Here is a 17,263-nt window from a genome sequence, read left to right on the forward strand (position 1 = left end):
AAGCTTGTTTATGATCATGGCATAATGTATGTAGGGGTAACATTGAAGGAATAATGTAACAATATTGTAGTTTATGGCCATAAGATCACAAAGTTAAAAGGAGTCCCCATGGAGTGATTTTTTTGGTGATGGTCTATTCAGGCAGGAGGGAGTTGCCTCCCTCCCTGGTTAGCCAGTGACGTAAAGCAAGGTTCTATTGTCTGCTACTGCCCCACCATAGAACAGTCAATGGAAAACCACCAGAATCCCCCTGCCAACAATCAAAACCATTTGGAAACAAAAAAGAAACATAACAGACAGGGGATCGCCCTGCCTATGAATAGAGACAAAAGACCGTTTCAGTATAACACAGTGAGAAGAGGCACTCTGAATCCATTCACTGATCAGATTCTTTGTTGTGCAGAGGCATTTTTTGTGAAAAGCTGGATCCTGGTTCCTGTGAAGCCAGTGAGCTCTGCAATAGACTGAACTTTGGGTGGAAAAAACTACTATTTTCCCTTGTTCCTACTACACAGGAAAGAACTATTCATAGGTGTAGGCCCTAGTCCGTGTTTTCTGATTTTGTTTTGTACTGTAACCATTTGTCCACATCACTCTCTTGTTTCTAATGGAATCTCTATTCTTTCTTAAATAAGCCTACATTTGTTTCATTGCAAGTGTTGTGTGTTATGCAGGAGCCGTAGTTTAAGGTAAAACTGGTAAAATGGGCTACATTGATTCTGAGGGTCCGGGATTTCTGTGAGTAGCTAGTTTCAGGGGCAGGATACCATAGGGAAATGCTTCAAGGGAACCTCCTGTCTATGCCTTGCAGCTTAACAGGCCTGGGATATCCCATAGGCATGAGTGACTGAAAGGGTGGTGGTGTCTGGGACCTATCACACAGTGATCACAAGCAAGACTCCCTCTCTCTCCTTTAACTTAGGAAAGCATTGAGTCCTGCAGGAGTTGGGGGCTGAAGGAGAAGTGGAGAAGGCTGGAGAAATAGTAAAGTAGAATAAACTTCTTCCCCCTTCCCTTCTCTACACAAAGCAGCCAGACGGCTAGAGGAGCAGGACAGTACTGAAGACCCATTTTACCTTCAGTTAGACGAGAAGGATGTAGCAGAGTAGTAAAAAACTCTTGTCTCCATAACAGCTAGGATGCTGTGGGAGAGAGAGAGGACAGAGAAACACTCTCCCACCCAGCCACTTCATGAATGGCAACCAGAACACTCTGGGAAAGAAAAACAAATCAGTATCCTTTTACCTTCTAGTAACTGAAAGAGGATGGAGCTTCAAATTTAGAGTCACTTGCTAGCCAAAGACCAATATAAAAACATGGTGTCCCTAAGCAACATCTTCAGGAAAGCCTGTGGAAATCCCAGCTCCCCTCTGAACAGCTGAGGATGGCAGGGGGTCAGAACTCTGTACTTACCTTTCTCATCCTCCAGCAAGTAGGTATCAGCCAAATTTTTTAAACCCTGCCTAAATTCTTCACAAACTGATATATACAGAAGCATCCCCCACTGATATAGAGTCACATCTGGGGACCAAACCAGCAACTGTTTAACAGTGCACAGAAACATTACAGAACACTTTAGAAAAGGAAAACGAATACAGGACAGAGTCTGCCGCATCCAGCTTTTGCTGGGTGCAGAAAGGAGAGAGGCCATCAGAGAGCCAGCTACAAATTGCTTATGCTCTGCCTTAGCTACAGCTTACTTGAAGTCATACCACAGACAGGTGAGGACAGCTAGTGCATTGTGTTCCAAGCACACCTCCTCCCCACCCTGAAATTCCCCATCTAATACAGCTCTGTGCCTGGGAGTACTGGGAGGGAGACGGGATCCAACCTTACTGGCTCTACTCCAGCAAGGGATTTGAAGGCTCTGTATGAGCCTTCTCAGCAGTGCAAAGGAAGAGGAGAAAGGAAAACTGAAACAGCATTGAATTTAGATAGACAGGAGATTATTACCCCAAACTACAGGTTAGCCACAACTTTTGAGAGACACACCCTGGGCCAAATTCTACATTGATTTACAGTCCATACAACCCACCTTTATTAGAAGTGCTATGAGATCTTTAATGGCCAATCTTTAAGTCTCAGAAATGGGCTCCTCCAGCAGTACAGTCCCTCCTAATAGTAGGCTAGGACATTAGCTCAGTGTTAACTCAGACTGATCAGAAAAATTATTCAGAAGCGGAATATGCCTGAAAATGTAACTAAAAATGCCATATCGCAAATGTGTCCTATATAATATATCTCGTAGGTTGGACATCTCTGTCAAGTCACATTTACTAGCACCAAAAGTTTATGTCCCAAAAGAAATCAGTAGTTCCTGTAGCAGTTCGTAGCTTGTTGCAAGTTGCATACAGTATACAATGCAGCTCAAAAATCAAGTATGTATTCACTTCAGTGACATGCATTCCATAACCAGCTGTAGTCCTCTCCCATTTTTTTGATAAGCAAATTTTATTCTGCTGTGTTTTTCTAATGCACGTAGTATTATAAAACAGTGAAGAATAAACTGTACTTGTTTGGGTTACTCCAGAATTCCAAATTTTCAGACGTGGTGCCAAATTAATTTTCGTATATATTTTTTCAGTTCATTCATGTTGAGAGGTGCTTCCTACCTTCTGAAATATCATACTTCTGCTCAGCAGTGAATGGGTATAATTTCTCTTTAAATAATGTGAAACATATGGAAAGTGGATTATACTAGAACTTTATAAAGAATTTCCCTCCTTCCCCCCAAACCACAGTCATTCAAATATTATCCCAAATGTGGTCCATGCATAGGCAAAATTCCCACTGCACAGGTCACAGGTTATGTGAGAATTGCAGGAATGAGTCCTATGTAGTGCTTCTGAGCGTTAACATTTCCATTAGTTTTTATAGTAGCAGAAATGGTATGTCTGTGGATGTTTTAGGGGCTCACCATTTCCTAAGCACTGACAGGATCAAGCACTAGAATGTAAGACTAGAATCACCACCACCACACACACGCACACACACACATTTCATTTCACCTAGTTGTTATGGCTTGTCTTAAACTAGGACTGTAAATTCTTTGGGGGCAGAGACCGTTATTATTACACGTCTGTGCAGTGCCTAGAACAATGTTGCTGTAACTTGGTTTAGGTATCTAGATGCTACTTGAATGCAAATTTATGACATGAATAATTCAATGTATATCCAAAATAAGGATATTTACATATAGATACACATTGAAAGATTTGGTGCTGGAGATAGAACCCAAAGGGAAAACTAGTGCCAAAGTTCAGTATTTTATCTTTGATAAGCAGTATCATTTACTACTATTTGCAGAGTATTTGTTTACATGACAGATATCCTCTGCCAACATATCAGGAGTGAAATTTGTCTAAATTACAAATAAAAGATAAACATCGTTTCTTAAGGTCCTGCAAATACTCATAGGGAATATCATGAGAGACAAAAAGGATGACTTTGTCAATTAAGGTAGCTCAAATAAGTTAGCATAACACAATCAAAAAGCCCTGTTAGGATGCTGGCTAACACATGTATTAGATGGCTATGTTGTAGTCTAGGGCTCTCGCCAACAATCCTCCTTTGGCTACAACATAGCTAACTAACACATCTTCAGACATATTAGCCTGCACCTTCGCAGGGTTATCAATGGTGTTAAATTAATTCTATTGAGCTACCATGATTGAAGGAAAAAAACATATCCTTTTCACCCATCAAGACAGGGTCTTATATCCAATGCTTACTAGCATGAAGTCAATGCAGAATGCCTGGCACTGAGTTTTTGCAGCACTGAGCCCTTAAGAAGGACCACAAAAGCTTTGGATTAAGGAAGCATGCACCAACTTGCTTCTGCTTGATCTGTTACAAAGCTTGACAGTAACAGATAGCCACTTGCATTAGTGTCAACGTTCTGATAAGTTTCTTTCAATATCTGTCACAAAAACAGTGACTGTATCAGTATGTCAGCTGCATTATCAGTCACCATACAGTTGATCATACTTAATAACACTTTCAAGTTCAGAGAATCCTAACAAGTATCAGAGACTGCAACTACCGTAGAGCCACAGAGTCACCCAGATCATTTTGACTTCAAGCTGGTAATATCATTCATTCAGTGAGTGGCTGCCTCCCACCCTCTCTCTCGCCTCAATATATTAACTTGTCTCAATATGGAGCTAGAATTTGTTTTCAAACTCTTAACAAGATCACTGAAAGAAAAGAGGAGAAATTCTATCAATGTGCCTCTGGATTGCTTCCAGAGTTGCGAATTCTCTTAGCAATTGCTCTGGAAGCAGGCCAAAAATGGGCAAAGTTCTTGCAAATGAACTCAAGTACAAGTTATCATTTAATTCTTTTGTCAACATTGCTGTGGTTAGAAATTAAGAAGCCTATTTACTAAACAATTTCCTTGAAGTCCAATTACCAAACACTGATTCCCTTCCCCCTCCCCTGCTTTCCCTTTGGCAGGACACTTTCTCTCCTTTACTGGGGTCAAAGAAAATTAGTATTATAATTATAGACCTACCCATGATTCACATCATCAACTGTGAGTTAACTAAGATGCTTTAAAAAAAAAAGTCAGCGTCACTAGAGAATACCTTTGAAAGTTTAAGAACGTGCTTTGATGGGGACAGAATGATTTTAATACTTTTAACAGAACCTAGACACACCGTATTGAACTGATTTGTGTAAGCAGTTTTTCACATTATAACTCTTAATGAGATCACCCTCCACATGGTAGAAACTCAGCCCTTTCCCCCACAATGCTGAAAGAGTGCTGGAAAGATCCCAGATCAACTCCACACACTCCAACTATGTACCAAATCTTCCATTGTAACCCCTGCTGAAGGCAATCATGTGAGTTTCCTGAGGACTAAGGATTCAGGATGAGACACTACTTTCTTTCTTTCTTTCAGTACGAGCCAAATCCTGCAGTCCTTTTCCAATCCTTACAGAGGCAAAAAACTCTTATTAAACTCATTGACTGCAGAGTTTAATCTTAGACAAACCCCAAAATAAGTCAGGTATACGTAACTCCCTGGATTCTTCAATGCCTGTAACGGTTTTACTTTTTGGAGTTTTCTCACTTTCACATTTATTTTTATATCATTTTTTTTTCTGTAGCCCTACAAACAGACAAGTATGTTTCTATCATATGCTACAAGAAAAGTCTGACGGATATCAATTTCTGTGTTAAATATATTTGGAACCATTAATCACTATACAAAGTACCTAGTATCCTAGAACCTTCACTGTAAACAAAACAGCCTGGTTGTGTCACACTTATGTTCAGAACTGCCTTTGTATCCAAGTAGCCCCATTTAAGTCTGTGGGGACTCTAATTGCAGAGTCAGTATATGAATACGGGTGACAGAATCAACACCTAAAAGGATTGTTTTCAAAAAACAAACTACTTTGAGATTTTTATTCATTAGCCAGGATGAAAATATTAATCCTGTGTGTTACTCTGAAGTATAACTTCTTACCAATAACCTAACACTATGAGATGAACTACATGCTGAAAATACAAAATAAAAAGCTCTCCACAGTCTTGGATTTACTGATAATTTAACCAGACCCAATGTAATCCATAAATAACCCACAAATTTTATTTTTAAGATTCTAGCTGAATTAATTTTACGTAAAAAAAATATTGACTGAAATTCTGCCACTCAATATTTTGATATATTCTGTTTGAAAGAAACAGATTTAAAATAAATAAATCTACTGCATTTGCACAAGAGTGAGAATGAAATGTAGATTTAAAACTCTGCAGCTCAGTTTTCATTTGGAGTATGTGCTATACGTTAGCACAAATTCCATATATCCTGAATTTTATTTTCCTTATAATTTTCTGTCACAAAACATATGGAACAACAGCAAATAGTTTATATCAGGGATCAGCCACCTTTGTCAGACGGCCCGCCAGGGTAAGCACCCTGGAGGGCCAGGCCAGTTTGTTTACTTACCGTGTCCATAGGTTCGGCCGCTTGCAGCTCCCACTGGCTGCGGTTCACCACTCCAGGCCAATGGGGGCTGCGGGAAGCAGCGGTCAGCACATCCCTCGGCCTGCAAACCGCGGCCAGTGGGAGCTGTGATCGGCTGAACCTGCGGACATGGCAGGTAAACAAACTGGCCTGGCCCACTAGGGTGCTTACCCTGGTGCGCCACATGTCAAAGGTTGCCAATCCCTGGTTTATATAATGCTCACACGCAAGAATGTTAATAAGGTCTTCTTAGCAAGATACAATCTGCTAGGTAGCATTACAAAGAACTACACAGAATGTCATCCTGACCTTATTTCTGTGTGAACTGTAATTTCTGCAACTGTATTTATATTAAACTGTGCTCTGAATTGCCTGTTTTATATTTGAAATGCAATATGCAACTGCTGATTTCCATTAGTGAAAGAGCTGATTGTTTTAAATTAGCCAATGTGAAGTGTATAGATTCAAATGCTCAAAATATTAGTATGGGTCTAATAACATATTTTGATACAAAGACAATATAAATGTGACTGTAGAACCCAACTGCTATTGTAGGATATTATTAAATAGGTTTACTCACGTTCACAAGTGTCTCCTTTTTGCTGGTACCCAGCTTTGCAGATACACTTTCCAATAGGCACTAACCATTCTCCTTCTGCACTACAGTGCATCCTAGGAGAGTTATCAGCCTCCTCTTCTGCACTGCTGACACAAGTTCCTCGTACCTCAACTAGAGAGGAAAACTCTGAGCCAGTCACTGTATCTGGAAAAACAGCTAAGTTCTCAATAATAGACCAGCATTTCTTGTAGTAGACTTTGACAGAAACCAAAGCAATGCAGGCACCTACATCTTGAAATGCAAGATAAAATCCTTTCTTAGACAAAGGTCCAATCTCTCTCACTTCTGTGTTAAGTTTCATTTTTCTCTCCCCAAGGTCACCTTGGGTAAAACTTTCATCTGCTGCAATGGTGTCTATTTTTACATACTGATTTTCTCGGATATTCCGACCAGTGTCGTAGTCTGTTTCATAATAATATAAGTTAAAAGTTTCTTTACATGTCCCCAGTACTCCAGGAAGACTGTTACAATCCCTCAGAGTGAATTTCAGTTCTACAAAAATCCTTTGTGCATTGCCTTTCGCAATCCAGTTAGTCCGAAGCCAGTTATTTTGGTTAGGTTCCATGACCTGGCATACCTGGTATGTTCGTATAGGAGTGTAATTTTCATCCAGTCCACTAATTTCTTCCCACTAAAACAACAACAAACAGTTATTAATACAAGACAGCATTTTACTGCTGTACTAAATCCGTACATATATAAAAGTACTCTGACACAGATCTGGTCTTCTTTCTTTGTAAACAGTGAAGCCTCATTAAAAAAAGTGGAGTATTACTAAAATGCTAATGTTTTGTGTAAGAAAATCACAAATTTTAATGGTGTTCTAGTTTGTGTTTCATGTATTTTAACATGTAAATAACCTTCAAAATATATTATTTATATTACAACAGATTACAGTTACATTAATTACAAGTTCTAGAAAGTACTGTACAATATACTCAGATACAGCTTATAGTTGGGGTTCAGTCCTATATTTTCTTACATCAGTCAGAACTTTAGATAACCAAGGAATGATGAAGGTGGTCAATGATATGCTGCTGGAAACAAATCTACAACCAACAAAGAAGTCTCAGAAACGGATAGCCCTTAAACTTGCAGTCCTTGCACATTTAAAGCTCAGTGACACCTTTTGGTGCACAAGCAATGCACTCTGACTCTTTATTAGTAACTGTAATCTGCATTTGGAATTATTATTTTTACGTTTTAAATTATTACCATTATTGTGATCATCATCACATTTTGCAGGGAAAATAAACTGAAAATGAAGAGAAAAAAATATCATGAAGATGACATTTCCAGCTGTTTTAGCACTTTATGCATTTAGGGCCATTTTCAGCTCCCATTTACAAGCTACAAACCTGATCCTGCAAATCCCTACTCATATGAATAGGCTCACTGACCAATGGTGAAACAATCTTACCTCACTACAATGGAATTTCATTTGAAGTCAATGGGGTTACACACTTGAGTAGGGGCTAATCATTTGAATAAGGATCTGCAAGTTGAGGGCCTGCTTTCCTTCTTTTTTCATTTCTCTGGCACCATGGTATCTAGGTGCTAAAATGGTAAATGCACAATAATTCCATTGTTTTTACAAAGTTGGAAACAAATCCCAGACCTATTGAAGTCAACGTTAAAACTCCCACTGACATCAGTTGAGCTAAGGTTAGACCCTTATTCCAGATTTACCCAGGTACAACTAAAAGCAGAATCTGGCCCTTATACTTTTTATAAATGTATTGCAGTTCTCAATTCATTTTTTGAGATTACAACTTAAAAAAAGTGGGACTCTTTTGAAGAGTTCAATTAGTTAAATGGTGTCTAATAACACAGCCAACAATAGCTCAATCCATCCAAGTGCTCAGCCCATTTCAACAAAGCACTTAACCACATGCTTAACATCAGTGGAACTACTCATGTGCTTAACATTAAGCATGTGTTTTATTGGATTGGCTAGAGCACACAGCACCTGCCAGGATCAAAAACCTGTAGAATGTGCTGTTACTGATAATCAGGCAAGAAAGGCAAACACTAATTGACATTGGTTTCCCAGACCAAAAGTCATGCAGCATGCAATACTTTACGAGCCTACAGGACAGCAAATGAGATAATTTAATGTTGCTCCAAGAAAAGTAAATGTTGATGAACTGATGCTGGAAGTTATTACCACAAAATATATTATGGCTGTAAGTGTTGAAATGTACAGAAGTTGTACCTATCAAAATGCATTTCAAAGTATTTCTGTTACTATAGGTATGGTATATATGGTACCACACATCTGGTATTAGCTTACAGTAAAATATGAAATGTTTCTGTAGTTAACAAAGGATTACATTTTAAAACCTAATACTCTTTAGAAAGGAAGAAAGCTTATCTTCATTATAGTAGATTTTAACTACCAAGATTTTTTTTCTCCTATATGAACTAGTATTCATAACGTTAGCAAAAAACCAACAACAAATAAAAATGGCCATGGAGTAGGGCTTTTGGCATTACTGCAATTCAAAAGACAGTTCACAAAAAGGGCTCAGAGCCTAAGTTCACTCTTAAGAGTTTCACTCTGCTGCTCTCATTCTCAGTTTCATTTTCAGTATATTTTATCTCATGTAAGCAGTTTTCCCATCATGATCGAGATCTTGCTCTCAGATATTCCAAAGTTACAATAGTGTAACACCTCTGAAGTCGAATTAGTTACCCTCGCGTATCCAAAGAGCAAAATACAGACCACTGATCACCTTCATTCCTTTCTTCCCTCCCCAAAATCCTCCAGAATAATCATAAAAATACAAAACTCTGCATTGGGTAGGGTAACACAAACCAGAAGAAGAGCCAGTGATTCCATGCTTGTTAATTAATGTAATTAATCTTGGAGGTGCTCAGATTACTCCTTTGGATGGAAAAAAAATCCAGTAGGGATCATCTCTTACGCTAACACCCATTGTCACATCTGCCCCCATCTTTCTAAAACCATGGGGAAGATCATAAGGATAGTTTATATGCATTTCTTTTTTGGTTTATCTAAAAAAATTCAGTAGTCATAGCTGTTCTACTCAAACATTCCTCTGAAAGGATTCAAACTTCGTCCCCTTGATAGGCACATATTATAGATACTTCGGCGCATAATTATATTTGTCTACCATATTTGAAAACTACTGCTTAAAAAATCATCTTGGAATGATCTGAACACTATATTTGATTTGTCACACATTTAACTTTTTTTATTTCTCTTTATCCCATTGTTAAAACAATGATATATATATGTCATATGGGAGATATATATGTGAAATACATGAAGTTCTCTTCCTCCACTAATACATATTGTATACCTACACCATGTTTAACATGTTAATTCCTTTAGTTATTTAAAACATGTTTCATGTCACTCAGAGCCAGAGAGTACATTTGCCACTGAAATTTAACTAGGATATGATGATGTATAAGTTTCTCTCCTCTATTTGTGCATGTTTTCATGATATTTGTATTACACAGGAGAGAATTAAATGCAGCTGAATTTAACAAAAAATTGTACTATATTTTTAATTTTAAACACTATTAATAAATTGTAATTTTTTGTTAATTCATAAGAAACTACTTTTTAGTCATCTTCACTGACTATCGTTTAGCTGTTATTTTGGATTCTGAATGTTCCTTTGAATCCATATTTCTAACCTTAAAAAGTGATCTTTTTACCATTTGTACAATATTAGTCAACTATGTTTCCACCTTTCATTCTTAAATACGTTAGCAAAGTTCATACTTACATTACCTCCAGGCTAGACTACTGCAATTCTCTTCCAACTAATCTTTCAGACACCTCTATTAAAAGGCTTCAATCAATGTAAAATGCTAATGCCAAAGTTATTACCCACCTTAAGCGTTCAGCTCACATTATGTAGTTTCTTAAGTCTTCAGACTCATTTCTAGTTTGTGCTTGTATTGATTTTACGATCTTGCTTTTAAACTAAGACACTTCCATATTTTCATTCTTCTTATTTAAAGGATTTGTTACACTGTTATATCCTCACTCACGTCAAGCTCTTCTGGTTCCAGATTTCGTAAAGCGCTGAAGATTAAGGGCCTGATCTCGCAAACCCTAATTCATGAGAGTAGCCCCAACAAAGTCAATGAGACCTTGGCTACACTGGCGCTTTATAGCGCTGCAACTTTCTCGCTGAGGGGTGTGAAAAAACACACCCCTGAGCACAGCAAGTTACAGCACTGCAAAGCACCAGTGTAAACAGTGCCCCAGCACAGCTCCCAGTGCTGCAAGCTAATCCCCATGGGGAGGTGGAGTATGTGCAGCGCTGGGAGATCTCTATCCCAGCGCTGGCGCCGCGACCACACTCGCACTTCAAAGCGCTGCTGCGGGAGTACTCCCGCGGCAGCGCTTTGGCGTTTCGAGTATAGCCAAGTCCTGAAATGGCTTCCAGGAGTAAGAACCACTTACATGACTTCAGGTTTGTAGGACTGAGTTCTAAGGTAAATACAACTGGCCATACTCTCCTCTCTTGAAATGTTCTTCCTCAAGAGATGAGGGATGTGGTTTTTCTACAATTTCTAATTAAGAGCTGAAGACACAACTATTTGCATGTTGATAAGTTTTCATAGAACATCTTGGGATGCATTTGTTCTAAAAGGCATTGCAGTGTATAAATGAGAAGTGGCCCCAAGCCACAAAATTTGAACTTAGATATCAAGCTCCTTAAAATTTGGGAATGTTCAGGTCTGGGTTTTTCGGTTTAGATCTAACTCTAATACAGACATTTATATTTCAGAGCACGTCATACTATGCTATTTAATTACAACAAATATACTGTATATACATTTCTTATCACTGTTTATCTGGAAAATATCAAATAACATGTTCTGAGGCATTTTCCATATACAAATATAATTGCTTCTAAAAATAAAAAGAGAAAAGAAAATATATTTAAAATACAGTGTCACAAGTACACAAAGCCTTCTAGAACACCACAAAGGATTACACTACTAAGCATAAAGCTAATAAAGGGGGTTAGGTGAGTTACTGAAGAGATTCTTCCTTGGAATTAGCTTGCTTTTGTACACTGTGACCTGAGGTATGCTTCTTTTCACAACAGAAACTTAAGAGCCGTAAACACTCACTATGATTACTGAGGGAAATTTGGGAAATACCAGCTTGTTTAAAGCATGTTTAAAATTTTGTCTAGATGAGACACCCAGCAATGTTTGGAGTGTTTTGGGGGTTGTTTGTTTGTTTGTGTACTTACCCCATTGGGAGGAAAGGAAATCCACTCCAACTCTGTCTGTTGTGCTTTAGAGTCCAGCAATATTACTGCAAGAGAAAAAGTTTCCACTATGTATTAAATAAAGAACTTAAGAATTTTACTAAACTAAATAAAAAGCTTTGTGATGAAATTCAACAAGAATGTATATAAAGTCTTCTTTTTATCAGTCAATATTATTTAATAAAGGAATAAATATATTATGTATGTTCACCACTGTATGCATGTTTTAATTAGAAAAGTTTGTTATATTATTTGAGGTATGATAGTCACATTTTTTATTAAGCAGAAATATTTAAATCTTATTTTTTTACTGCATCTTTGTCTACATATTTTTACTTACCATCTTATTATCTAAGTGTCATAAAAATTCTAAGGTTTAATCGTGAATATGTGTTCCTCTTGCTCCTTCTTACAAATAATATTTCCTATGTGCTTTTCACTAAAATTAGGATTTTTAAAAAAATGAAATTTGTCAATATTTCAATATTGTCCAGACTGATTTGGACATTGTTGGACACTACATCCTGCTTGGATCCCCACTCTGAAGTCAAGGGTAGTACACAAGAAAAGATGGTCCCTTAATACTTATGAGACTATTAATTTAAACAAGTCAATATATGACAAATAAGTTTCCACAAAATAAGGCTTTATACTTATGCAGCATTATGCATTTTCCAAATACTGAACGAGCATATTAGTTAGAACTAAATTCTTGTGCAACATTTTATTAAATAAATATTTTCATATGTGTATACATTTCCAATGAGACTTCTAAAAGAAGTTCTGATACACAAAGCTGTTAATTAGATGTGATTTGCTGGTAGAAGTGTTTAATGCAGACTTCTCAATCTTAGTCCAATAAATAAATCATTAAATATAAATATAAAATTTCCACTTTATTACATATTGGGGAAAATCATATTGATATTTTGTCAACTATCAGCATGAGATTATATTTAATTATAGTCTTAAACCTCAGAATATATTATTGCATATGTTTTCACAAAATTTCTAAACAGCACTTACATTAGTTAACCTTGACATTTCTAAAACAACTCTGTGAAATAACTTCTTAGATTGCATTTTAAAAAATAATCTTTTAAACTGGAAAGAGATAAATCCTAATGTTATATCTGTTCAGATATGCTATATTTTTGGAACAAAAAAACTCATATTTACTTCTTAACAAATAATTGTTCCATTTTTAACAAAAGAGAAACGAATTTCAATTTCAAATAACCACAATATACATTTTAATTATAAAAAATATAACATCTCTACCAATACCAATGTAAAAAGTTTTATATGAGTAAGTAGTTACTTATATTTTGATCTTCTGCTTTAATTATTAAACTTAATTTCAGTATAATTAATTTTTTGTTTGGTAGAGCAATACCTTTGGTTTAGAGCCTATGTCAAATATAATTTAGAATACTAGTTTTTTATAACTTTATTAGAAGGATCACAATACTTTTTTTACATAAAGGTTCATGCTGAGACAGGAATAGCTAAAACATGTTAAAGACAAAACTGTAACTTCAATTTCTGTAAGACAACATACACTTGAGCTAATCAATTAAATTTGCTATTCTCTCTTTACATAGATTATCTTCTTAATTAATTAATTAATTAATCTTGCTATTTAAGGGGCTTTAACTAGTAATACTAGGTAAAGAAGAATTGATGGTGTCTGTGTTGGCTTGCTAATCAAGGACAATGCTGATAAGCTAAAAACTGAGGTACAGTGCAAGTTTAACCCCTTCATCACCATGCCCATGCAATAGTGGATGGCCACATCATGTTGTAATCTGGCAGTAATTCTTCCTAAAAAGCAATATGAAAAGCCAGTGCCACACAGATGACCTTCATATAATCATATGTTGTACTCCTCACTGCACTAAAAGTTATTGGGAAATATCTTTCCTACTCCGACGTTTGTACAATGCCTTAAATAGGTAAAATGCTATATGAAATGCTAATTTCCTAGTGCTGGCTTAGTTTTCAAAAGTTATGTGGGTGACACCGTCTTTTTTATTACACAGTTACGGTCTAGATCCAGCATGTCTCGTTTCTGAGATAAAGACACTTTCCCCGAGAGGTGGGCAACTTTCTCCATCTACTTCCCAAGGTAGCCCTGAAGTTCTTCTGTGCAACGCTCAAAGTGAGCAGGAGCTGAGTTTCGGAACTAGTTGCAGAAACTGACTAGCAACGCTACCCAGTTTTGAAGAAAGGCAAGTCTGCCTGGTTCACTGCGTTACAACGGACACAAGACAAAGCTGGGACAGAGAGGGAAACGTTGTTGGGGAAGTCAATGGGAGGCTTTAATCCGCCCTTTTCGGCCTGAACCATTAACTCCCCCGGTACCCCTTGAGCTGAGCTCCCGTGCGCTCCCCAAACTGGGGACTCCCCCGCGGGCTCTGCACCCAGCCACAGGGGCGCGCTGTTTTCGGAGAGCCACGGGCAGCCTCTCGCCTCCTCCGCACTCCCGACCCACGCGTGTTCTCAGGGGAGCTGAGATTTCCCCTTAAGCCACCGCCGGCGCCCTCACTTCGGGGCTGGGGTTCAAATGCTGCGTCTGCGCTGGCAAGGCATCTTCGTGCCCAGCTCACGGATGCAATCTCGCCCCCCACTCCCTCTTCAAGTCAATGGCAAAGGCTCCCCTTGGCTTCAACACGGCTGAAGCAGCCTTTCCGAGCCCAGCAGCCGCAGCCCACGGGAGGCAGGAGGGAGCTAAGTCACATGCGGTGTTTAACCTGTGTCTAACCTCCGAGCCATGCCGCTGCGATTCCAATCAATGCCTTCAAGGGCTGGAAGGCAGCGAACTCACTGCCCCGTGTAAGCCAGTGCGCACCCCAACCCCGGGACCCAGTTTCAATTCACCCCACACTCAGGATGCCTTTATGCTAAACTTTTCAGACCCGGCCTGGCTAGGTCACCTCTGCCCCTGCAAATTCCCGTCTCACTAGTCATACCCCCATCACCTTCTCTCCCCCTCGAGGCACCTATTTATGCAGCTCCTGCTGGGAAAACTTTGGGACTTCTCGGCTCTCTCCTCCCTTACCCCCAGCCCCTCTGCCTTGCTAGTTTCCGACGGAGAAGGAAGTGTCTGCAGAGGGCTGGATTCTCTCATCACCACAGAGGTGAGATCCAGTGGCAACGAAAGTTTCTTTGCGCAGGAGATTTGCAGCAGGTTAACAGGCATAGGGATCCGAAATCCCTGCCCGCCTGCTGCTCCCCCCTCCTCCTGCCAGCTCATCCTACAACCCACGAATTGCTGAACGCTTGAAGCGGAAACACAAACTCGAGGTGTACGTGGGACTCTGTCCCGGTGAGCAGAATGTCACAGCTCCAAGCGCTCTCCCCAGGCAGCCCGCACAAACCAGCTTCCAAGCTCAGCTCCCCACTCCGCTCTGCGCTGCGCTTCGCTTCCGCTCACCTCCCCCATTCAGCCTCTCTCGCCCTTCCAGGAGTTAGTTCATTATCCCATTTTTTAAACCGCTTCAGATAAACTCTGGAAATGCCGCCCAGAAAGGGCCTTCGGGGTTCTTTCTTTCTCTCTCTCTCTCTCTCCTATTAGGGACAAAGAACATCTTAACTGAGAGAGAGCTTGGTTTTAAAGCTCCAGCTACAGGCTCAGAAAGGTACTTTACCTTATGCCAATGGTTCAAAGACGAATATTGACATATCTGGGAGAGGAAAAAACCCCAAGTCCCCTCCTCCCAAAGATGGAAACTGATACCACACTATCAGAGGTAAAAGGTCTCATTTTTAGTTCTCCCTTCCCACCCCATACGAAAAGAAATGCCCAGACTGACTTTCTGAATTGATTTGTAGATTAGTCTCTGACAGAAAACTGCCTGTGCTCGCTTTTAATAGGAAATATTATGTGCTATGTAAAATACATTGATGCTGGAGTGATGGGATTTATGAAGCCCTGTTTGTGATACGCAGTGGAAACAAAAATCTCTATCTATATACATCTAGTCAGAAATGCCTACAGATTAGATAATATACAATTTATACTGACACACTGATATAATACATGTATATAGCTTCCTATAGATCCATCCCTCGAATACATTTAATTGAACCCCAACACGATCTATGCCACATCTTTCCGCGTAGCGTCTCAGTCCCAGCGGCTTTTGAGACCTGCAGGCCCGCATAAGCAGGAAATGGAGAAGCGGATTTTTATTAGCTAGTTTATGATTACCCGGGGGACTAACAGAAAGTCCCCCACAACCCCGTTAGGGGATCTCCAGAGTCATGAAACTCCGCTGCAGTCTTGGCTGTGGCACTCGGGTTCCGTGCCCCTGACAAACTACAGTAGTTTCCACCCGGAGGGGGGACGGGGGATTTCTTATCCTCATCTTACTAACAGTATTAATACTACTAGTACTATTAATTCAATAGACAGTATCCCCCATATTGATTCCCCCTCCCCAATATATCAGCTCTTCAAGTGCAATGCCTTGCAAACCCAATTCCTTAAATGAAATGCAGTTTGTCCCGACCGACCTCCCTCTCCCTCTCTCACACACACACATTCACACACACTGCCCGTGGTGGACGCCTTTCCCCCACCTTAGTAAGAAGCTGTTTAACTAGAAGAAGGGGCTGCATGCAGTTTGCACCAGACCCAACACTAAAACATTGCAATGTGTGCGCACGGAAATAAGCCCAAACTTTGTTTTCTGCATCGCCTTACCTTCTTTTGCAGCCTGTGCCTCCCCCGTGTGTGCAAAGCGAAACAGCCAGATGGAGCATACAATAATCCAAGAAGGGAGCCTAGTTTGAAAAACCATGATGCAGGAGCAGGATATTTTTATATGTACTGTACGATCGCTGCTGCCCCTGCCGCTTGTTGGGGATTAAAGGGTTTGTTCTGCTATGTGTTTTATTTTGCCTTTGCATGGAGCTCTCTCTCCCCCAGCTGCCTGCTCCTCTTGCTTATGCGTTTCCGCACATCGTATTTGCTGCCTGCGAGTCTCCGACTGCAGCCTGGCTGCTAGGTCCACACTCCGATAATATCAATTAGGGGGGGAAGGGGCGGGGCCGGAGCCAGGAGTGCGGGCCGTCCCTCAAAATGACTGGCAGCCGCAGCCGGCCTAAGAGGAGCGGCAAGCTAGAGCGGGGAGGCTAAACTGGCGAACGCATCTCCCCGGCAGTGGAGGCGGGGCCGGGGGCGCTGTCCAATGAGCGGGGAAAGGTGTCAGGTTGCAGCTGGCACCGGATTCCCCGCAGGTTGAGTGTGTAGCCGGAGCCGGGCTGTGAATGAGGAGTGGGCATGGCAGGACTGGGAGCCGCTCTCAAGGCAGGCTCGTTACTGCTGGGGATTGCAATAAAGCAAAGACAAGAGTAATGGTTAAAAAATACGACAAGATCTCTCAGGGTGGCGTAAA

At 39.9% G+C, this 17,263-nt stretch overlaps 1 protein-coding gene across 2 annotated transcripts in view; it reads right to left on the reverse strand.

Moving 5' to 3' along the window:
- Window positions 1-16,842, reverse strand: part of EPHA7 (EPH receptor A7) — a 184,562-nt gene extending 167,720 nt beyond the window's left edge. For both annotated transcript variants that reach the window (XM_030555964.1, XM_030555963.1), the window contains exons 1-3: window positions 16,570-16,842; window positions 11,844-11,908; window positions 6,556-7,225 (exon numbers count right to left, since the gene is read on the reverse strand). In XM_030555964.1, coding sequence (XP_030411824.1) covers window positions 6,556-7,225; window positions 11,844-11,908; window positions 16,570-16,666 — 832 coding nt within the window. In that variant the 5' untranslated portion in view covers window positions 16,667-16,842. The remainder of the gene's footprint in view (window positions 1-6,555; window positions 7,226-11,843; window positions 11,909-16,569) is intronic.
- Between the last annotated feature and the right edge of the window lie 421 nt (window positions 16,843-17,263).

This window comes from Gopherus evgoodei, chromosome 3, assembly GCF_007399415.2.
Source record: "Gopherus evgoodei ecotype Sinaloan lineage chromosome 3, rGopEvg1_v1.p, whole genome shotgun sequence".
Classification (NCBI taxonomy): Eukaryota; Metazoa; Chordata; order Testudines; family Testudinidae; genus Gopherus; species Gopherus evgoodei.